The 24,495-nt window shown below is 36.0% G+C and overlaps 1 protein-coding gene across 3 annotated transcripts in view; it reads left to right on the top strand.

Moving 5' to 3' along the window:
* PHTF2 (putative homeodomain transcription factor 2) overlaps positions 1 to 24,495 on the top strand; it is a 70,693-nt gene that overhangs the window by 30,154 nt on the left and 16,044 nt on the right. For 2 of the 3 annotated variants that reach the window (XM_087767944.1, XM_087767945.1), the window contains exons 4-11: positions 3,053 to 3,122; positions 5,650 to 5,808; positions 9,914 to 10,079; positions 10,772 to 10,936; positions 16,004 to 16,205; positions 18,336 to 18,494; positions 21,730 to 21,948; positions 24,251 to 24,379. In XM_087767944.1, the coding sequence (XP_087624070.1) occupies positions 3,053 to 3,122; positions 5,650 to 5,808; positions 9,914 to 10,079; positions 10,772 to 10,936; positions 16,004 to 16,205; positions 18,336 to 18,494; positions 21,730 to 21,948; positions 24,251 to 24,379 (1,269 nt within the window). The remainder of the gene's footprint in view (positions 1 to 3,052; positions 3,123 to 5,649; positions 5,809 to 9,913; positions 10,080 to 10,771; positions 10,937 to 16,003; positions 16,206 to 18,335; positions 18,495 to 21,729; positions 21,949 to 24,250; positions 24,380 to 24,495) is intronic. The other variant, XM_087767946.1, reaches the window with a different exon arrangement.

Genomic DNA, 24,495 nt, shown 5'->3' with positions numbered 1-24,495 from the left:
CTTGTGGTGCCTTTTGTCTGAAGTGTGCGGAGAGAGCGCTTTCAGAAATGTGTTTGGCAATCAGTACAACTAATTTCAAACTGAGCCCCTAGCGTGGTACTTGTTTTCAGGGTCCTTTCCACATTAATGAAAACCAGTCACCATTATGACAGAAGTTCTTGTAACTACTGTGTAATAGGACATTATTCAAATAATTTATTGCAAATAATGCCTCATGCTTATTCGAAATGCATCTCATTTGGCTGAATCATCCAATAGCTAACAAATTAATGATGGTGTCTATATGAATTTGTATTGACTGAGTTTAGTGTAATAATGGTAACACTGAAACAGAATACTAAGTTCAAGTATTGCACGTTAGCGCTTTAATCTCAAAGCTACTACAGTGCTGTTTATAAATGAACTTTACTAAAAATCTAAAAAATTATTTTTTAGTAGAAAATCTGTTTCTGATACTATAGATTTATAGTTTGGTTAGAACTATAATGGAATCTAGTAAGATTAATTTTAAAATTTGTGCAAAAGAATTTTTATAAAAACAGCAACTATTTTAAGCGTTTTTATTTAAACTTTATTTTCGCAATTAGCTGAAATGTGTTTGGTGCAGAATAGAAGTTATATGAACTAACTGGATGGGCCTGAATAGTATGAAACAATATGAATATTTTCTTTAATTAATCCTAGTTTGAAACACTGCTGTTTTCCACATATATTACAGATATTTGTGATGCATTAAGAGAGTGGAGAAGTTGCATCTTAATAAATGGAATTCTTTCGCTGCATGTAGCAAAAAGTTGAAGAACCAATTCAGTGTAATCCGTGGACACTGAAAACATTTGAGATTTGACCAATAGAATTTTTAAAGAATGTGTCACCACTTCTTTTCCTCTGAAAGATGTATCAAGTTATACTGTTGACTTAATTTTTGCAGAATTCTTTCTTTAAATTGAAAATATAATTTTAGCCACAGCGGTAAATTTTTCCTAGGATTGTGCGTGTGTTTCCAGGGGGTTATTTTTTCTAAGATACACATACATCTTTATTTAGACTTTCAAGAAAAGTCTTGTGGCCCATAAGCAGTAACACATTTGGAAATTATTATATCATTCAGCATTTTATTTTAAGCTTTAGATCTTTTTATGAAATAGAGTGGCTCACTTATGCAAGATATCACAAGAATCTGTAGCTGGTTCTAGAACTATAAGAATTTCCAATTCTAATTATGGGCTTGTTTTCTCATTCCACATAAAATTACTGCAGTTTTAAGACTGCTGTTCTGTGAAAAACTTGCACGTTAAGCCCTATGCAGTGCTTAAGTCTACAATACAACTGGTTTTCTGTATTTGTCATCCTCAGAGCACATTTTGTCCTATCCATGTTTCAGTTCTGTGTATTAATTTTTTTTTGTTTCAAGCAAACTCTCAGTTTTCTAATAAACGCATCAGGTGATGACTATATATCTAGTTCATTGTGAACAGTTTGGATTTTTTAATATTTTTTTCAGCATGAAAAATAAATACGGTTGAATTTCAATGTGAGAAATATTATGAGCTGCACTCTACGTATTTGAACAATTTGCTTGATATTGTTCTTATGAAGATTAACATGAACAGATTTCATTGATCTTTCTCTTATTGATAATAATTTCATTTTTATGTTTTCATCTGAATTTAATGTTTACATTTAAGTAATAAATGTTTACACATGAATGAAGTATGACAATGATGGAAATCTACAGTTCATAGAATCATAGAATCATTAAGGTTGAAAAGGACCTCTGAGATCATCAAGTCCAACTGTTAACCTAACTGCCTGGTCCACCTCTAAACCATGTCCCTAAGCACCACATCCACCCATTTTTTTGAACACTTCCAGGGACTGTGATTGCACCAGTTCCCTGGGCAGTCTGTTCCCGTGCCTAACCACTCTCTCTGTGAAGAAATTTTTCCTAATATCCAATCTAAACCTCCCCTAGCACAACTTGAGGCCGTTTCCTCTCATCCTCTCACTTGTTACTTGGGAGAAGAGACCGACCCCCACCTGGCTACAACCTCCTTTCAGGTGGTTGTAGAGCGATAAGGTCTCCCCTCAGCCTCCTTTTCTCCAAACTAAACAACCTCAGCTCCCTCAGCCACTCCTTGTAAGACTTGTTCTCCAGATCCTTCACCACTTCCATCATAATTCCATTTGTACCCGCAATATTTTTTGAAATATTATATTTTACTCTGTATGAATTGTACTCTCTGGAATCATTATTGGCTGGTGTGACCAGGAGACTGATCTAAAGGGATCAGAATAAACTCACAGCTGTCTCTGAGTCTTGAGAGTATAGCATCACATTTTAGCATTAAAAACAAAATTGAAAGTTTTGAAAAACAGTTTGGCTCTTCAGTGAAGGAAGATACCATTTCTAAAAGGCAAAATAAGCTTTCTTCTTTTCTACTTCTTTCCTGTTATGTGGGCTTTTTTCCCCTCTCTTTAATAGACTAATCTATATTCACTATTAAGAAAAATTCAATACTTTTCTGTAATTTGGATTTCTGACAGTGGAACTTGCTGATTAGTGGCTCTTGCATTACAACATGATCTGCTATGTAGGTTTGGAATTAAAGAGTTGCAATGTAAGCATTTTTTGAAGTTTAATTAGACATCTAAGGAGAAAAGAGATTCAGAATAGTAGTATGTTGCAACAGTTCTGAAAACCTAATATAAATGTATTACTAATTCTTGCAAGCCTGTGCATATGTTGTCTGCATAATCCCAAGCCATGGGAGATGAGTGCTCAGCGCTTAACTATGTTTGAAAAATTACCAAATGGGTCAGTAATTGGTTGGGTTTTGTTTAGGTTGTGAAGTGCGTAAAAGGCATTTATTGTCTCCTGTTCCTTGGAATGTTTATTTTATAGTGCTTTAAATCTATGAAGTTGACATATTTGTCTGAATTTTCAATAACAATATAGGTTACATACAATTACTGACCACATCAATATTTTTTTCTTTCATAATGTCTGTCATCTGCATGAATGCATCTTGATAGTATTTGCCTATTGCAGGGTTTGAGAAACAAACCAAAGAAAACAGGACATGTGAAACCAGACCTCATAGATGTTGATCTTGTAAGAGGTAAGTCCTGCACTAGAAAAAGCTGAATTTCTCCATGTAAAAATAACTGCCATCCTGTGTCTTGTAACAAGAGTGTATTAGTAAGTATTAAAAAACCAAAACAAAACCCAAAAAAACAACTAACCCTACCTAACTCCTCTCTAACAAAGGCAGATAGGAAATATTGTTAAAAGATGACCTCTAGATTAAACTGAAGGCCTAAAAACTTGATTTAAATTTTGTTGTATAGATTTAGATTTTGGAAAAAAAAACCAACCCAAAAAACCAAAAAAACATGTGGATTGTCATGGATCAAAGTTTTGGAGTTATTAGTTCAGAAATCTCCTATTACCATGCATTCAGACTTCTTCCAAATCTCCTGGCATCTAGAGGAAAGGTTATGTTGAAATTTCTGGAAACCAAAAATTGTGTAGGCCTTGAATATTTCTTGCCTGTTTTAAATAACAAAACAGCAACAGAAGGTCAGATGATATAAGACTTTTCAAAAAGTCTTTATTTAGTCTTAATTTATTTTAACTTTATTTAATTTCCCTCCTGTCTGGTGAAGGCTAGGGAAAATATTATTTAGTAGTTTTTTCCATGAGCCCAGCAGCCAGCACGGTCTCCTGAACCCACTCAGCAGAGGTAGTGCTCTCTGAATTCAGATCTCGAATTAACCGAAGCACCCTGCTGTGCTCTCGCCCTCAGAGATACACAGGCACCCTCACACCCCGAGCTGGCCCCCAGAGACCCGCTCACCCCCTTGCTCCCAGGCCGCTTCAGCCCTTCACCAGTTAGTCTGGCTTGATCTTCGCTAGCGCTCGCTTGGGTTGCTGGCACCACGGACATGCGGACCCCCCCCACTCATGCTCTGAGGTCTGCCTCCCGGTGCTGGCACTCAGCCCCTCCACACGCATGCCTGCACACGGGATAGGCCGCCCCTCGCCCAGGAGAGAGTTGAAGGAATTTAATAAGGAGATAGGACAGACTGCGCCGCTCAGGTGCGTGGGCCGGTCGGGGTCCCCTGACCCCTCAGTTTCCCCATACTTGTTCCTCCCCAGATCACCTAAACCCCTCCTTTCTCTCACCCTTGGTTCCTTCCCTGAACATCCCATAGTAAGTCCTGTGCAATCTGAACTCCCTTCCCCCTGCATCCCACAATGAGTCCCACGCCCCTGGGCAGCAGCCCCCTTTCATCTGAAGGGTGATCTGGGGAGCTGCTCCCCATGGCTCATGGTGGCGGTTTCATGCCTGGACAGCCGGGCTGCTGGCTCTGCTGGGACAGCCCTGGGAGCGGCCTGGTCAGGGTGTTCCTTCCTTCATTTGGATTCCCACCTGCCCATGTGCCTCTGTCCTGCCCTGGGCCGGTGGAGGTGGGCCTTCGATGGGCTGATGGCTCCAGTGATGGGTCTAGAAGAACCCCCTCAGGCTATTACTTGGGGTCCCCCTCCTGCCATTGTCTTTTTGAGCTCCTCTGAAGGTATGCAGGCGAGCTTTTGTCACATCACCTAACAACGTAACTTTTTAAAAATGGGAATGTGAGAGAAAGAAACAAAATCAAATAACATTTGAACTTTAAAGAAACAGAACTGAAAACTAAATGTTTGTAGGAATTAAGGAACAGCAGTAGACCACTTCAATATAGTGATATACACGAATAGCATTTAAATGACTGCTCTGCATGGATGTCTACGTTGGCATTAAAGCAGTTCCAGTACGGGCAGCATTTTACCTCTGCTAGCACAGAGCTCACCAATGCCAGTTCTGCTTGTAAACAAGATGGAGATGGTGCACCAGCACGCAGTAGTTGCCCTTTCCGAGCAATAACCTTGGCATAATTTAAGTCACACCCCCATTAAGTAAATGTTACACAATTTTCTAGCTGCCAGAGAAGTGGGAATTTGCAGGAAAAAAAAAAAAGAAATGGAGGAATATGAGAGAGAAAGGACATTTGAATGAGTGAGGTAAAAAATGGTGTAGAAGCAGAGACAAAGATAAATTGTTCTTTGGGTGGCTTCCCTGCTCCTGGGGCTGGTCCTCAGTTGGACAGATACTCCTCTATGCTTCTCAACCTTATTTCATTTTCCTGAATGATGTGGCTGGAGCAATTTACAGATGTTGATGTTTTAGATCCCTTTGCTGTGCCGGGAAAGGGCTCTGCTGTGCCTGCATGAGCCTGTGGAATTTTCATGTGACTTCCTGTTGCTTTGTATCAAGTTTCTGATACCTCAGTGAAACGGAATAATTTTTAATAATTTATTTTAAAATAGTTTTGCCATAGTAAGAAATGGCAATGTTTTGTTATTCACACATTCCTAAATCTAGGTCTTTGTAGAAGTTCCCAATAATGACAGTCAGGAGGGCACCAACAATTTACGCAAATTTTGGATTGAGTAGATAGTGAAATGGTAGAAGTGTGAGATTTATTCAAATAATTATGTTTGGTAATTGCTCCTTTAAATAACTAAACTACTCTGCTATTGAACTACTAAAGTTATTATTAGCCGTAACAATGAAATCTATCGAAATTTCTTTCCTGTTTTTAAAGGATCTGCTTTTGCTAAAGCAAAACCTGAAAGTCCTTGGACATCTCTGACCCGCAAAGGAATCGTGAGAGTTGTTTTCTTTCCATTCTTCTACAGTTGGTGGCTACAAGTGACGTCGAGGGTCATCTTTTTCTGGCTGCTTGTTCTTTACCTTCTTCAAGGTAGAGTTGGATTACAGGATCAGCTTCAACTGAATGCCTTATTTTAACCATATGGAAGCTGCTGTTGTTACTTGGTTCAATTTATGCTGTTAAAGTTCATTCCAGTATTTCAGAAAATATTGGAATGACACAGTCCCAAGCACATGTCTTTTGGTTAACATTTCTTTTACATATATAAAGGGGGCATACTGAGAACTTAAGGATTTCCTTGCAGCCTTTATTCAGCATTTAGCACACATGTTAGTTTGTCATCTCTGTATATAATTTAGGTTTCCAGGACTATCTAATTTAGTTCAGGACTGAGAAATGTCAAAGAAACCTTTGGCTTAGGCAGTGTGATTTGTCTTGGGCTTTTGGTTTTTCTGGTACTTGTGCAGATCAAGAGCTCTGATCAAGAAGCAAGTAAGGAAGGCCAAACCTGCTAAGGTGTGTGCAGCTTGTGCAGCCTGGTAGGATGATCTGTTTGACCAGGTTCCAGTTGTCCTTCCATGTGTTATTTTGTCACATCAGAGGCAGTGAACTTCTAGCTTATAGTTTAGTCAGACCTCAGCTGTGCTGCTGAATGGCTGGCAAATGGGGGGCTTATTGTCCTATGTGCTTCTGCTATTTTTTCCATTGCAGTGGGGAGACTGTGCATCTTAATTTTATATTTCCTAGATTATAGAGGGACTTTTGGGCATCTGTTAACAAACAGAAGGCAATTCACAGCTTTTGGGATGCTCAATCTTGAGTTCTAGTAATCTGATTTTGTGCTTCTCTTAATTATATGTAATATATAAGAGGAAAATTAGAAAGGGAAGAAAGCAATGTAGTGAGTCAGTATCTGACAGTGTGAAAGTCACCAAAACAATAAGTGTATCAGAAGCGTGTGCAACAGAAATGGAACAGAAGGTTAATGAAAGTTGGGAGCGATTTAAGTACCCTGACAAGCTAAGTGACTGATAAGTTTTCCGCTGAAAACCAATTAAAATACAATATTACTTTTTCAGTTCTGCCATCTGTCCTTGCAGCTGTGAATCACTGTATCATTTGGAAATTGTATTTAAAACAAGAAATGGAGTTTAAATAAGAGGCAACAGTGCCTCTTGTGTGATGATGTTAGCAGCTATAAAATGAATTTCACGGTGCCAGTGCCCCAAAACTTGAAATATTGACAAATATTCATGTGGTCTCCTATCAAAACTTCTCCTTATCCCCATTTCTGAGATAGGTGCTTAAGAAGTATTGTTGCATATGTTAGCATTTGTGTATACTATGGTAAGTGATCCTACAGTGTTAATAATTTTAATCTCATTTATAGTAGTATAGGTAGTAAAATATGTAAGTTATAGTTCATTTGTTACCATGTTCATAGGTGGCTTATTCTGAGAAACAACATCATAGTAATTTTTTATGTTCCCATTCTTAAATTTATTTAAAAAATATACCTACACTTAATTTGTGGAGCCTTCATAAGACTCTAAAAGCAGCAAAATAGTAAGACAATGCAGATTCTGAGTGCAAGCAAGTTTTTTAGGACATGAATTACAGGACTATCTTGTAATTAACTTTTTTTTTCCCCTCAGATTTCTTGGGATCTGTGATTTACTAAAGTTACGGCTGGAATGCATAATTTCCCTAATCCATATAGCCTGTAATGTGACAAAATATTTCTGATATTTCTGAGGTTGTGAATTAACAAATACTGGAAAAGAATTAATAGTTTTCCATATTACACTATAATCCAACTATTTGAAACACTTGTCTTTTAAATTGTGCTGAATTAACTGCAGAGTTTTTGATGGTTTTTGAAATAAATTGGAAGACTTATGATGTAAATGTAAGTGAAATTAAATTGACAAAATTTTTATTGGAAACTGTTTAAAACAGCCCCCTCAAGCAGCTCCTTCTGGCACTTCTATATAAGTTTTGCTTTTATTTTACTCGGAAGGTGTGCTCAGTTATTCGTTTCGTACAAAATCAGTCAGGCAGCACCAAAATGTCAAGAATCTATTATGAAAACTTAACATAACACTTCAAATTCCAGTAGCCATATTTCTGCCCTGAATCTGAATTTTGTATTGTAGCTCAGACTTTCTGCCACCATGACAAATTCTCACTGACACTGTTGTAAAATGATCTGACTTTATTTTGTTTACATATGTTTAGTTAAATGATTTTATTTAATTATGAAGTATTTTCTATAGATTTATGAACTGCGTGGCTTGGAATTATTGCTTTGAAATTGATTAGCTTTAGCAGGATACTTGCAAGCATTTATGTAAGTCTACAGAAAATAATTCTTTCCTTGGCTGTAGATTAGACTCCAGATTTTATTTGCATTGGCTTCCTTTAGTATAAAGTATGATTAGCAAAATGTGTGATAAAAGAACTACAGGGAAGTGCTTTTTGTTCAAGGTCATGGAACAGGCTGATGAATTAAGGTAGAAGTAAAACTTTTTTCTTCTGACTCCTTATCCATTTAGTTTGTAGCATTACCTCATTTTTACTTTAAAAATATTTCTGTATTCTACTAGGAAAATGAAGTGAAATTCTAGCGTGTATCTCTACTGTGTATGTCTTAAGTATGAAACAAGAAACTTTAATAGTGATATAATGATTGTTTATTGTGATACATGTATATGTATGTATGTTTTTAAACTTGGTAATACAAATTTTTCAAAGCTTTAAATGCTATAAAAATAAATGCTTGTTGGTCTTTGAAATGTACAGTTGCTTTCTTTGATACAGCTTTTTGCTCTATGTGATAGAATTTTATTTTTGTCTGTTTCACAAAATAAACCATTGTAATTTAGAAAAATACAAGTCCAACTACTATAAATAAGTAAAGAAATAATTAAAAGTGGTGTGAGAAATTCTGTTCCAAGACCTAGCTGTTGATAGGAGCAATTCTAGGATAATCTGAACTGCAGTGTATTGACACACTGTGCAGAAAGAAGTTCTTGGATTTCCCTCCCATCCTACTGAAAAGATCAGGAGATTGGTAACGTTTCTTAAATCTGTGTGAAACTTCATGGGGGGAATCTGCAATCTACAGATTTGTATATTCCAGAATTAGATGATTTCTTCTAGATCGCTCTGCTTTGCTAAATATTTTTTAAGTAGCAGAATAAATCTTGTAATGAAGTTTGAAATTATTTTGTGGAGGCCTGCTCCTGCAAATCATTTCACATGGATCTGTGGAGCCCTGTGTTCTCAGAAGTATATGTTTATTCAAATTGTATGGTAGGAGTCAAAGCCTTCTTGTGCTAGGAGTAGGTCTAAGTTATGGGACTTTCACTTCTTAGCGGTACAAGAACAAAACCAAGTTCTCATGGGGTGTGCGGATGTTAGGCACAGAGAATTATTCCCCTGCTCTGTTTCTGAATTGTTTCTTGGAGTTTTTGTTTTTTTCCTTGATAGCTTCTCTCAGCTGAGTTACAGAACACAGCACCTCAAGCCATAGAGGCAGAGCAGCAAGAACATACAATAAGCAGAGGAAAGAGAGGGATTGCCTCTTCTGTATGCCCCATGTCTGTTGAATGTGTTTAAGTTGACCTGAAGCCTGTAAAGACATTTCTGAGTTGTGGAAGTGGTTGGGCTCTGGCTACAGGAGCAAGAAGAGCTGCGTGGGTGTTGACTATATATCAAAAGCTGGTTATAGGGTTACAAAATTAACAGTTAACTATGGAATTGGAAGCTGCTGCATCATTCTAGGTGATACAGAATGAAATTTATTTGGGCTGCTTTAAGGGTGGCATTTGCTTTTTGGTTTTGTCTCCTACTGAAGTTTCACCTTAATTTTAAGTTGTTTCATGACAGATCTAGCTTTCCAAATGTTTTTTTCCCCCCCTTACTTCATACTGCTGCCTTTTTTGAGCAATAGTTATAATATCACAAGTGTAAAAGAAGAAATGGGTATTAAGACAGTAGGCAACTGTTTAAATCTTTATTACTGCCTATTTCATTGCAATTATAATTCCTTCTCAGAATTATACGGGTTGGTTTAAAATGCAGGTAAAGGACTACATCTGACTGTTTCTCTTTGTAACAAAAGCCATGTAATGAGTTGGCCATTTCAGACATTTCAAATACTGAACTCAACTTCATTTCCCTTCTTTTCCAGTTGCTGCTGTAGTGTTATTCTATACAACCCAAAGCCCACATAATATACCTCTGACTGAAGTCATTGGGCCAATATGGCTCATGTTGCTACTTGGAACTGTGCATTGTCAGATTGTTTCAACACGAACTCCTAAGCCACCTCTCAGCACAGGGGGTAAAAGAAGAAGGTATAGTCTATGTTAAAGTACTTATCATTTAGGATTTTTAAACTATTCTAAAGAACATGCATGAAAAAATGTCGGGGTTGACAGTCTCTGCTTTGCAAGAGATGAGAAACTGGTGCTCTGTTTTTATCTGAAACTCTAAAATGGGTGCTTGATTGGTGCTCTTCAACTATTATGCATTGCTTAATTTATGCATTGTTTTATTTGAATTTTAATGCATTGAATCTGACATTTTGCCTCAAAACAGTTTGTATCTGAATAGTAGTGGAGTGACAGTATTTATATTACCGTGAATTCAGTTTTAGAACTCTGTGCAATACTGATTAATGATCTCTGTGGGAAACGTACATTGAAGGAGGTGCCTTTGGAAGCATAGAACTTAGTCTTCCAGCACTTCACTGAGTATGGTTTGCTACAGTGAATTGTCCCATTAAAATGGGAAAACCTGCAGTAGTGTATCTTGCAGGTCTCAGCCTGTGATGGTGAGCTGAAATGTATTTTGGGTTTAAGTGTTATAATAATGAATAAGTGTTACGCTTAGTTTTATTAAATTGAGTTTATTAAATTGATGTGATAAAGCTTTAGCAAAATATTTTGAAATTTTGCTTGGTTTTGCATGCTTAAACTGCTGAACTACAGGACTAGTAGATTGCACTTATAAAGCTACCTTCCAATTTTAATCTCTTCTGATGAAGGAAATTAAGGAAAGCAGCACATTTGGAAGTACATAGGGAAGGAGATGGCTCTAGTACCACAGATAACACACAGGAGGGAACAGTGCAGAGCTACGGTACAAGCACCTCTTGCAGTATTGGCGCTGTCTTCAGAGATATCTGGCATGCTGCTTTCTTTTTATCAGGGTTTGTATTTATTCAAGGCTTACTTATGTGTTAGAGATGCACTATCCCTTTTCTAAATAAGTAAACATTGATGTAATGATTAAACTTCTGCTGATCTAGTTTTTGTTCTTAATAGTAAACTCATCTCGGTGTTTGAACATGTACCAATGTATTGTTTCTTGACTTTTGCAAATGCTGATGCAATAATTTTGAAAAGATATTGAATTAACTTTTAGTTAAATTATATTTTGATGTAGGAGTACTCTGTGTGGGCTATCAGAAACAAACCAACTCAGTTTCTCAATTTTAATCGAATGAGAAAATTTGACTTTTTAATTTTACTTTATTACATTAGCTGCTTATTACTCTTGAGAGTGCTTATTGAACTCTATCACTGTCATCAAATCACACACTTTTTCTGAAGGAAAAGCCTTCAGGATTCAAATAAACACAGCGTTTAGTTTATAAATAAACATCGAAGATACAGTTTCTAATGATTGGAAGAAACATCTAACCCTGTTATATTCCAGAGCTGTTTTGCAAATGATCGATCTGCTAATGCAGTGCTCTGGGCAATTAAAAAGTTTTTTAAAAAAACATTCTGTAGCAGTCTGTGTTCAAGATACGCTATACATGCAGCATCGAGTCCTATATATCAGCATTTATTAACAAGAGAGAATATGCTCATAAAATAATATGAAATTGAGAAAAGGGATACTGCAAGTTATTACATTGATGTTTTGTTGTGCATGCTGCATCTTAAATATGGCAACGCTAACGTGTCTGTCATACTTGTGATGTGTGCTCTTAACCACTGGTAAAGCTTATCTTATGTCATGTTACATTCTGGGAATATCTAGTTGAAACTCTGGAGAAGTTTTAAAAATCTTTAAAAATATTGCAAGAGGAGAGTTCATTTGACTTTCTCCAGTGTAGATTAAGCTAGCTTTGGCAAACTATGAGTCATGGTAATAGACACCACTGCTGTTCTTTGGGTCTGTATGCATTACTTTCTGGTATGTTTGGAGAGCAATCTTATAAACTGTTGAATGTTTTCGATTCATTGAAGATACTGATCTGCAATAGGAAGGGAAGTGTTGGAAGATTCATTTTTTTTCCTTACCTTCCCTTGTATTGGGCTCAGAGTGTTTTCAGTTGAGAAGGGCTGTCTGGGACTTGCTTTAAGGACTTGTTTAAACCATTTAATGAGAGGTAGTATGTATATATGTACATGTTAAGCCCCAATGATGACTACTTAGTATATACAGTACCTTCACAGGATAAAGAGCACAGAATGACTGAGAATGCTGTAAGTAGCCCTTAGTCATTTGTTACCTCTTCAATTGCAGAGGCACAGTTGTTTGTTTGTCTGGAGCCATACAAACCATATCAGGAACTCGTCCAGCTGAAAAATAACCTTTTTTTCCCAGGAGATTGTGCAGATCAGTTTCTTCATGTAATTCTTTTCATGGTAATGCAAACAGTTTTGTCAGCACAGTGGGATGGCAGAGTGGGGCTGGGAATGAGTAAGCAGGAGTGCGGCATGGAGTACATTGACTAGTTTACTTGGTGATGTTGCTGAAGAAAATCTTATGAAACCTCAGTGCAAGGAAGCTGTACAGTGACATCTGTCCTGTTTCTTAGGACATATTTTGAAGCTCTTTAGATAAGCACATTAGAATGTCTCATTAGTGTTTATTTACAGCAGTTTTTCACATATATTAAGCTTGGAATACCATTATCTGGAGTTTTAAATATAGGTCTTAAACACATGGTTTCAAAATTAACCTCAGAAATTATGTTCTTTGCTTTAGGGCAGGACCCTGTGTACCTAGACCATTTGCCTACACTCAGGTCATTAGTAATCTGGAACTGTGTATTCAATAAATATCCTTTTGAATGGCAGAACTCAGTCTGACTAACAAAACATAATTCTAAACTTTAATCCAGCACAGGCGCAATTTAGAAAATACTAATTATTAGTTTCACTGGAAGGAAGGGCAATATCCAAATAGTTCATTAATTCAGAATGTAGTGCTGATTTGGGACTTTGCTCTCTGTGTGTTTCCTTACTCCAATTATGGAAATCTTACCATTGTAACTTCTTTAAAAGTTTTGCAGCGTGAACAGGGAGGAGAGTTTTTTTGACCAACCCCAATGAAAATACATGGGAATAGAATACTTGACAGTGAAAATCTACAGTCTTCCAGAAACTTGATTTAAATCTTCCTTAATATTTTCTCTAGCTAGTGCATGAATAAGACAAAGTCATTCTTGACTTAGCTTTTGCATATGTTCAAGCTTTTTAAGATCTTGGATTTATTCATAGTGTTGTCCTGTCTTGCTCTTAAATACTTCTAATTTTTAAAGTTGACTAATGATTAAGCTAGTAATTCTAGGAAACTATACATTTCTATCAGCTAGGGAAGTATTGCTCATGTTTATTATTATTGGTTTGTTTTTGGTTTTTTTTTTTTTTTTAACATAGTATAGTGCATGAAAGCCTAACTTTAAGCCCAAATTTATGCTTTTCTGGCTTGAGGCTTACACTTAAATTTAGGGATTGTTACAAAAAATAACTCTGGTTCTACGTTACAAACAAGTGAAAGACTTCAGTCAAGTTACCTGTGTTTCAAAACGAGCCTTAGTTGATATCAGACTAGTATTTGTCTTGCAGTTTTAGCACTTAAACATTGCTTGAGTAGTGAAGTCCTATCTGAACAAATTACACATACGTTCTTTTTTTTCCTCTTATCCGTTCCTACTCAACTGTTTGAGGCTACTTCTTCCTAGTGGCTTTCAAGTTTCATGTGAAATGTTTAAATTCTCTTGAATCAAACTTGGAAGAGTTGTCCTGTTACTCCACTCACACAGCTTAGTAACTTGTGGAGTAAGTCTCTCTGACTGGATGTGTGATGAGAACTGCGTTCCCTTTTGCACTGTTAAAAAGAAATTTTTAAAAAGTGCCAAAAGTATATTTAATGCATTAAAAGTTGGCCTCCCTGGGTTTCTGCTTATTGCAGATAATTTAATATTTGTGCTACTTCCTTAGTGCTCACAACTGAGCTTACTGAAACTTGCTATTTTACAATGAGTAGCCACTGAAAGGCTGATACTTGCTTTATTCCAGAAGTGGAACAGCAAAGTTTTCCATTAAGTATTAAGCTAAGCTTTCTCTTTCTTCATTTGTCTTACCTTCATTAACTTAGTTAGTGACATTATGGAACAGCACAGAAATAAAGTTCTAACATGTTTACTGTTGATAGTTTGACCTTTTTGTCCAAAGCCTCAATAATGTTTTAGATGATCTTCTTAATGGACCTAGAAAATTAAAAGTCGTCTGTGTGTGCGCTAGCACATTGGTAATCTGCAAACAGGAGGCTTCCCAGCTGCTTCTCCACCACAAAGCACATGCTAAAGCATCTTGCTGTCTCTTTACCTTTGTAAGCTTATAATAAAAATTAATCTATGCAAATCTATAAAAACTACAGAAAGTGTTTCTGCTGGCTTTGTACTCATTTAGAAATAAAGTTGACTAAGAATTTTGGGAATAGGTCAGGGAATAGTAGGTGAATTCTATAGCTTCCTACAAGGGCTTCCTACAAGAGAAGCAGAGCAGCAGTTACTTTGGTTTAAAAACAACTATAAATGCTGTTAGCTTTTTTCCAGGAAGGGGTGAGGGAAGGTGGAATGAGATTAAGATGGAAAAGGAGGATGAAACACCTTAGTAACATTGTCTCTTCTCTTCATTATTTTGTCTGTATTCCAACAAATGAATTGTTCCTTTTTTGATTTTTCCATTTTATCCAGCTCTCCCTAGCCATTTTTTGTGTTCAGGTCTCCCCTGTATTTGTGGAATACCTTATCTTGGCAGGAATGTGAGGCGACTATCCCAATTCTCCCGATTCGTTCGATGTACATATTGAAGAGGAATTTAATCTTCTGCTGTGTAATCCAAGCTCTCACAGAATGCCTCACTCCTTAAAGAGAAAGGCAATGCATATTCCCTCGTAGAAACACAAGATCAATTGAACAGTTTCTTGATAGTTTTATGACCAGTGTTCTACTTTTAATGAAAATAAAAAAAATCTGGAAACTTGATTTTTAACGCTTTTTTTTTCCCCACAAGCGTTCTGGGAATCTAACAAACAAAATCTAAGAAATACAAGATACTAATTGCTTTTCTGATGTTTTTCCATGTCATTTACCTTGAGAATACAGAAGCTTAAGCAAAGACTTAAAGTAGTCTCTCAGTAGGGTAGCAAGCTGCTATTCCTTTTCATTCCTTCATCGACTACACTTTCTATTTTGGAAGTGTAATCATCCAGATGTTTTCTTTGAGAAAGCCTTTTTCTGGCATTAGATATTCCTGCTGCTACATCTGTTGACTAGATAAGGGCCTTGACATCTAGAGAATGTTATCGAAGACTATTCATCAGTATTAGTAGTCTTAAGAATAATAATACTGAAGCATAATTCATAAACTCATTTTATGATTTGAAAACAGGCTTAATTAGTGTGTAAGATATATCAAAATATGTTGCTAGGGGTGTTACTGGATAATATGGAAAAGGGTAAATCACCTTCTTTTTAGTACAGTTGTCAATAAGCAGAGTGTATTTAAAACAACAACAATAAAACATATCTGTGTACAGAGTACTAAACAGCATGTTTGTTTGCAGCTTGAGGAAATGGCATACTTGCTTTGAATTAATAACACTTAAACTTTGAGCACACCTCTTTTGTTAATATAGAATAGAGAAGTTTCTCCTTTACATTTGAGGCTTGTGGGTTCTTCTGTTGCTGAAGTTGCTGCAAAGTTTTAGTTTTAAAACATAGGTTTCCTTTTCTTTCAGTAGCTAATGATATAGTTTTCTCTCAGACACTGACATTTTCTTTTGTAACAATTTTAGGAAAGGATAATGGGTATTACTTAGAAGATTAAATAGTTACAAATATTGCATCAGATGTTAATACTATTAGTTTGTGGTCATCTTAGTAAAACTTGAGAGGGATAAGCAGGATTTAGACTGGGAAAAAAAATTGAGAGAATCATTAATTTAATACATATGTTTGTTTCAAATATAGATCTAAGAAAGCAAAAAACTCAATAGATAAATCCACTGAGACTGATAATGGCTACGTGTCCCTTGATGGGAAAAAGACAGGTAAAAACAGTGAAGAATGTATGCAGGCCCATGAACGTCGATGTGAAGTGATTAAGCCAGAAGAGTCAGGGTGGAGCACTGCAACAGTGAGAGATGCCTTCAACAATCACAGTCATCACAAAGTAAGTGTGCTTCTTCGCTTCCAAAGCAGGATTATTTATTTGTCAAATGATATGTGAGGTGTATTTTTATGATGCTTTTGATGCATTCTTATCTACTTTGTCCTTAGAAGTGTTTTTTAAAATGAAATTAGGCTTAGGGTCCTGGGGCCAAAAATTATGTTAAGTCTTCTTATTTCATCCTTATATTCCTAGCCTTTCCTTTTTCTTGTAGGAGGATCCTTACTGACATCTAAGCATTCTTTGCCATTCTGTATTTCAATGCACAAATTTTCGTCCTGTCTTCTAGCTGTGGATTTTTCCAGACCAGCTAAACACACTGTACCTTTTCCTGCCTCTCTGATACTGTGGGCACAGGTCTGTCTCTATGCTAAAATGGAACAAATGTTGGATTACTGACAATTTATAATTTTGAGGTCATTCTGAGCATTCGCCTGTGAATCATCTTCCTTTTCCTTTCCTTTGTTTTTTTTTGATCGATCTTTGTAGAAGATGAGGAAAGCATGATTTCCCTCTCGATGAAGTAGGCAGGACTCTATATCTATAGTGAGCAGTAGGGATGAGATGGAAGCATAGGAAGTGGTCATGACAGCAAGCAGAACTTTTAATTTGGCTAGGTCTGATTATCTCCTGGATATCATATTTTCGTTCTACAAAATAGCTTTTCCAGAACATTTTTCCTGGCTCTCTTATTATTGGCATTTGAACATATATTGACTGCCATTACAGCTCTATACTTGACTCTGTCTCACTAGTATTTACCATCAATGATCAATCATAGCAAGCGTTTTTCCATGGTAATATCAAAGGGAAAGGTTATTCTACTGGAAGCCTACAAGTACACATTTTTATAAAGGAAAGGCATTCTTTGTGGATTTTGTAGCCGAATTATTTAACAACCCCTTAAAGGTCCATATGATTAAGTCAGAAAGAAAGTGGTGAAGGTTCATCTCAGGGCAAAAACTCTGTTGCTCTGCAAGAGGTGCTTTCTCAGCAGTGATAGCAACTGAGGTTCAGTTGTCTATCAATTCCAAGCATTTTGCATTTTTGATGAAATTGAGCAAATTAAGGATTTTAAAGAAGTAGTAATTTTAAAGAGTTTTAAGTTTCTTTGATGGAATGGATGAGATGTGTGTGTTTAACTTGCTTAGTGAATACGCACCCACATTAAAGAGAAGTTGACAGAGGCTGGAATGGCTCCTCTCATCTCTCCTCCTCCTCATCTCTTCCTGCAAAGACAATCAATAGGTTTTTTACTGCGAAAAGTAGTAGATGAGACACCCCAGGCTGTTCTGCCTGTCCCCCTTTCGCTATGCAACTCAGCTGTTAAAAAAGTGAAATGACCTGACCTTGAAGCATCCCAGAAAACAGTGTTCATCATGGAAGAGAGAATGATGTTTGAGTTGCAGAGGGGGGGAAAAGGATTTGTTGTATTCACAGAGAATAGCTTCTCTATTTTTGTCCTTTTAGCATTGCACTGATGACAGGAAGACTCCAAAGGAAACTTTACAGGCTTCTGTATGGTGATCTCATAATAAATGAGAATATACAAAAAAGTTTTTGACAGCTGAATGATCGTTTGCTGCCCTTTTTTCTTTCTGTTACTGTAAGGGCTACTTTAGTTTAAAATCTGGGAAATGGAAAGTGGAATAAATTAATGATCCAAGTATTCTACATGCAATCTTTAGCACTTTATTGTTGGAAGAAGAGGTAAATGTTAACTTTGTACTGTATATGTTGATAATTCAATGTTACAATGTTTGCTATCACAACTTTGGTGGGTTTTTTATTTTTGTTTTTGTTTTTTCAAATCTTCTGGATATATTGCCTCTAAGCCTTTCTTGGTAGGTTCGGTTTAGACAAAATCACATTTAAAATAAGAGTCTCAGAATTGTTTTTTAGTATAATATGAACTAGTCCTTCATCATCTGAGAAATGTTTGTTTCGATATAACAATTTCTATTTTATAATTCCTGCTGTACCACTTAATTTTGACAATTGGAACTGCATTAATATTTGATTTAACTGAGCATAGATAATAATGTTGCAGAAAGAAATTTGGTATCTGTAGTTGAGAACAAGACCTAGTAAGTATGAGTGTAGGTCTTACTAATACTATATTTCTTGCACTAGGATACTCACAGGACTGTGACAAATTTATCAGATGAAGTTTCTAGTGAGGAAGGGCCTGAAACTGGATATTCTTTACGTCGCAATGTAGAACGCACTTCTAGTGATTGTACACTACGAAGCAGGAAATCTCACCATTATAAGAAACACTATCCTCTGGAGGTATGTTCTTTTCCATTGCTTCTTTTCTGTAACTTGTTAAAACCTCTTGATTTCATATTGAATAAATATATTTCACTCAAACCTTTTTTCTCCTGTATTAGATTTTAGGAGTCTGTTAATTGGAAGTCATGCTAGTAGGGGACAGGGATATTTTTTTTTTTTTATGACAGCATTTTGAAATTAAGATGTTTCTATTTAGTTGGTTTCAGCTTCGTCCTATTTTTCAATTTGTTATAAGGAGCCTAAAATATATTCTATAGATCTTGCATCAGGTTATGGCCAACTCTGTTGCTGTCTTTTGACACCTGTTATCTCCTCTGGAAAGTTGATTTGTTACAGAAACTGTAGTAATTGGCAATAGGCAAATTTTCACCCTGCTAGTGCTGCTGTTTCTCTTCATTTAGTTAGTATTTTAAATTCACTAACCTTCTTGTGGAGAAGTCTGATTGACTCTACCTCTGAGTTTTCATTCCCTCATGTTGACTGAAACAATAACTTAAAATATTGTCATGAAATCTCAGCAAAATTGTTAATGCATAAAAATACTGAAATTTAAGATACTTGATGATATCATAGCTTAGAAGAGGGGAATTGATAGATTCCATATTAGCAGAGTCCTTAATCGTAAGGACTCGGGCATTGAAAGAGAAAGGGATATGTTATCATGTATTTATTTATTTATAATTTTAAACAAATTATGCTCCTTTTTGCTAGTGGTATGCAGCTTTAAAGAGATATGGCTGTATTGCCATTTTTTCACTACGACTATGAGAAAAGAGTGTAAACAGTAATTTCAGCTCTGACAAAAGTCCACTTACAGGTGGGTTTAATAGGCAGAGCCTCATGAGTAAGCTTTCTACTTGATATAAGAAACATCTCCTTAGAAGGGTTCAGATATTGCTTTCTCTGATAACAATTGCAAAGCCTTGAAGTTGATGCTTTGCATAAAAACATTATTAGATAATCTTCTCTTCTGTTCTTTCATTTATTTCTCACAGGCTTTGGTTAAAAAGATCCAGAAGGCTAATTGATTTGAGTGTTTAATGCCTTATGCATGTTTGGTTTAGGGTAACTGAACATGTCGATACTTGGAACTTTGTTCCATATTACAGAAGATGTCTCTTGACTGTGTACTTGTGCAGCTGGTAGTGCTTGACAAGAGGAAGCAGAAAGAGATGATTGCAGTTAATTTTTTTTTCAGCTTAAATATATTTTCTCTTGTGCAGAGTGCTTCAGATGTAGGGAACACTGTGTAGATGTCTTCAGAAACTGAAGAGACTAAATTTGCTCCCTGTGTAGCTTTAGCAGTAATATTTTACACTCGTTCCCCGTTTACTTATCTAACTGATGCCATGAAAGAGGAAGCCTTTCTTTGTTGTTACCAACTCGCCTCCCCCACATGATAACAAAGGAAATGAAACAATAGTTTTCAAATCTGTGAAAGCTTTCTTTGTGTTTAAAAAAAAATAAATTAGTGAAGTCAGGGGATATACTCTCAACTACTGTCCTACATTTTCTTTTATCTTCATGTTTACTTGTCAACTTAATTGTTATTTGAGCAAGCTTTTTTAATGTTCTTTCTTTATTAACTTCAGGACTCAATGGTACCCAGTAGTGACTGCCTCCTATAAATAACTTTTTTTTTTTTTTTTTTTAAAGAAAGAAAAGTAGTTCAGACTCTTTCTGCATTGCTGTTATCCCTCACTTTGTAAAAGAAAGGGAAAGAGTTCAGACCAATTTTTTTCTAAATATTTATTTACAAAATTGCTTACATAAAATACATTAAGCATGATTTTCAGGAAGAGCAAAGAACATTTCTTCAGATAGTAATGAATTACAAATCATATTGAATTAGTAGGTCTGCTGAAACATTGCTTGATTTTTTTTTTTTTCCCAGTGTAAACAAATTGTGTGTATTCTCAAGAGAAACTAGTAGAAAGAAATAAATTTTGTGTTAAGAGGGAACGGAAATTACCAGAGGATGGCGATGAGCAGGACGGTACTGCTGTTAAGACTACCTACCTGTCTTGCAGGAAATGGATTCTGCTTACTGTAGAAAGTAGTTTAAAGCTCTGCATTCTTGTTCTGAAGACAATGTTAGGTTGTTTCATATGTATGCATGGGGAGATCTGAATGTCCCAAACTTAATATTTTTCTTTCTTTATCTAAGATATAGATAAAATTTGAACATAATAAGACATGCTTGTTTCTCAAGCACAGTTTGTTAAATAATGAGAATTTTATGTATGACTATGTAGATTACACATATACCTAGCATTAGCTATGTATACTCTTGCTTATTTTTCCCCTCTACACCTGATGCATAACTGTCTTCAAACAAGCTCACTCTCTCTTTGAGAAGGTATGTTAGTAGTAACAGTGGGGGAGTGTGATTTGTAGGGGACTTTGAGAGTCAATTCCTCTTTTATTGCAGGCTTTTACATTTAGAAATTTACTTCTGGAACATGTCAAGCTTTCTTTTAAAACTAGTTAAATTGTGTCCACACTGCTTGCTTGAAAGGCTATTTGAGTGCTTCAGGTCTTGGATGACGAGAAATATCTGTCCCTTCTTCTTCCAGGGCCTTGCCCTTTCTAGGGAAAGAATTCCTTACTGTGTGGAGAAGCTGATAAGTAGCCAAAGTACTTCAGCTCAAACAACTGGAGACAGAAAATCAAAATGTCAAATAATTTAAAATACTTTGTGAATAATGATTTTCTCGCATTCAGTCACATTTCTGTATTACAATTTCAGTCCGATGTATATGTCTTTAAGCTTCACTTGTGTCTTTCACATTTTCACTAAAATAATGAAGCTGTAAAGTGTTTTAAAAGAGGCTTAATTTACAGCTTTTAAAATCAGAAGTTTGAGACACCCTTGGAGTCTGTGGCTTGAAAATTGCCGTTAAAGTCTAAATTAATGAGTTCTAAAAATCTGTAAAATAGTTATTTCCTTTTAATAGTTAATATGATTTGATTCTTCATTATGTGACACACCCCGCCCCCCCGAAAGCAGGGACCGTGGACTGTTACTTGCTTGTACAGTGTCTAAGAACGTGTACTCTCTTAGCCACTCCTTCAATAAACATGTAATTCTTTCTGATGAGAAAAATAATGGATTGGAACATAAAAACCGGATAAGTGCAGATTCACTAATTTGAACTTTATAACTGTTCTGTCAGGAAACAATGTAGAATAAAAAAATCTGCATTAATTCCAATGCATATTTTAATTTCAGGATACACCTAAATCAGGTACTAGCTGCAGTTCTCGGTGTTCAAGCTCCAGACAAGATTCTGAGAGCGCGAGGCCGGAATCAGAAACCGAAGATGTGCTGTGGGAGGACCTCTTACACTGTGCAGAGTGCCACTCTTCCTGTACCAGTGAGACAGATGTAGAAAGCCCTCAAGTGAATCCATGTGTGAAGAAAGAATACAGAGACGACCCATTTCATCAGGTTGGTATCCACCGATTTTCACGTTTTTACACGACCCGCAACTTCAGCATTATCAGCTTTATCATATGTCAGGAGGCGTGGGACAAAGAACTCTATATTAAATGAAAGTAACAAAGCCAAAGTGATTTGACAGAATTAAAACAAGGAAAATTTGATTTCTGCTACTCAGTCATTAATTTGTCAAACAAAGAGGATATGACAATATACTGAAACAGCCTACAGAATATTTGAGTGTTTCATTCAGTTCTAGTTCAGGACAAGTACTGACTGATTTAAGTTTCCTCTGTGGTAGATGGTTCTAGTTTGTTGTGTTTGGGTTTTTTTTTTCTTTCTTTTTTTTTTTTCCCTCTAGTGGAATTATTTTTTGTGAGCACATATAAGACATCTTTCTGTTTGCTTATATATAAATGCATATATAAAAAAAGCAAACATAAAGATAACATACATAGTAGCTAATGTTATATATAATGTATATATTTGATGTTACAGGTGTATTACATATGTCTAAATTCTATTTAGGTATAGTATTTTTATTTTTACTTTAAAGCTAATAATTTTATTTCCCTTCTTTAATGCTATTCTGTAGCAACATATAGGCAGTCATTTCTGAAAATTTTAGTGTTTGTTGGGCAACACTTGAGTTGCAGCCTGCCTTGGTTAATGTTGGACAGAATCTATTGTTAATACTTAATCATTAACAATCAAGTATTAGTCTTCATTTGATAAAATCCATTCAGATGTCACAGTGCCAGTTGTATTTGTAGTACAAGTCTTATCTTTAAATTGCGTGTTAATTGCATTGCTAATTTGAACCATTTAAGTAAAGAGATGGAGGAAATGTGAAACATTCTTCTGGGTAAACATGTCATATGTGTTGGTGATGCATCATCAGTCCTAAGGAATGCCATGCAAGAGGTGGTGTTAATGCTAGCTAACGAAAAGAATTTCAAAAGACAGGCTTTTCACTCATAACCGGAATTGAAACTGATGTATTTGTTGATTTTAAAAAACACTCGCCCAACCTCCCCACCTATTCCCCCCCCCGCCCCCCCCCCCAAAGATGGTAATTTGGATTTCATGCAGTCTTTGCTTTTTTGATTTATTTTTAGTTGTTCTTGCTTACATTGCATGTAAACGCTAAAACGGAAGCCTTACAAATAGGGAGTTGAATTGCAGTATATGCATTGACTTTGTTTTTCTGCAGTTGAGTGTTCTTCTGTTTGATTGTAGATTGTGAATTTTTGAGTTTCAGCTCCTGGTGTTGATACTCCCTCTAGAGGGACACCTTGGAAATCTGTGATTAAGAAAGTCCTGCAACTAATATTTGCATTGTTTTAATAATATAAATAATTTTTTTTCATCCAATGGAAAAAAAAAAGGGAGATAATTGAGTACTTAGCAGAATACAAAATACAAAATAAATACTGATAAAGCAAATAATAAAATAAAAAGCTTTACTTTTAATCAATGACAAATTAAATTTTAAAAATAATATCACGCTCCTTCATCCACCCCTGCCCCAGCACCACCACTTCCAGTAGTTTGATGCACATAGTGCTAGGTGACCAGGCAGAGTTGAGAGCAATTTTAATCACCTGAACAGGAGAGGAGTGAGTGCTGAGGGAAGTCAAGAAACGGCCTCAGCAGAACTTGTTGCCTCAACATTTTTCCAGATCTTTCAGTTCTCACTTGGCTCTCTGTTTAGAGTAAACGTGCATTCAGTAGATTAGGCTGAGATTGCTTGGCTCTTGGAGCAGCGTGTATTGATTAGACTCCTACCACTCTCTCTGAGTCTTGCCAGATGCAGTTAACATAGGGAGGCCTTTATCCGTAACAAGGATTGCGAAGTACACAAATATCATTAAAAGCGTATAAAAAAATGTTGCCCTTAGGCTTAACCTGAGAAGAGTACTTTTTTGGAATGTTAGGGGAAAAAAATAATAATCTGAAAAATAAAATATTCCATTAAACATGTGGCAAAATTAAAGATGTCTTATAAGTAGACCTTTGTTTTCATCCCTCTCTCTTCTTTGGTATGTTTGAGCAAAAAAGAAGCCAATTAACCCTCAGCCACAATAACTCAACACTATTAGAAAATGAAGTATGGGGAAGGAGAGATCTCTGTACTCACAAATATTTCTTGGAAAAGTAGTAGATGATTTTGAGGAATGTGGTTACCATATGGTAACATATAGTATATAACAATATTTGTGTCAGTCTAAAGCATTTTTTACTGACAAAGACATATTGACATGACAGTAGCTTTTTATCTCTGACAGAATATATTCCTTCTCTTCCCCAGAGTCATTTGCCTTGGATCCACAGTTTGAATCCAGGACTGGAAAAAATAAGTGCAATTGTATGGGAGGGTAATGACTGCAAGAAAGCAGATATGTCTGTGCTTGAAATCAGTGGTATGATAATGAACAGAGTGAGTATTCTTTTTACTTTATGCGGATATTGTATTTAGCAGTCTAAGCACTACCAAAAATAAGCTTGGTTTATGATGCTGGGTTTTTTTGTTTTGTGTTTGTTTTTTTTTTTTAA

This window comes from Nipponia nippon, unplaced genomic scaffold (assembly GCF_047370975.1).
Source record: "Nipponia nippon isolate SJK-2023a ecotype South Korea unplaced genomic scaffold, ASM4737097v1 scaffold_3, whole genome shotgun sequence".
In the NCBI taxonomy this organism is placed as follows: domain Eukaryota; kingdom Metazoa; phylum Chordata; class Aves; order Pelecaniformes; family Threskiornithidae; genus Nipponia; species Nipponia nippon.
This window is presented reverse-complemented; position numbering and strand designations above follow the sequence as displayed.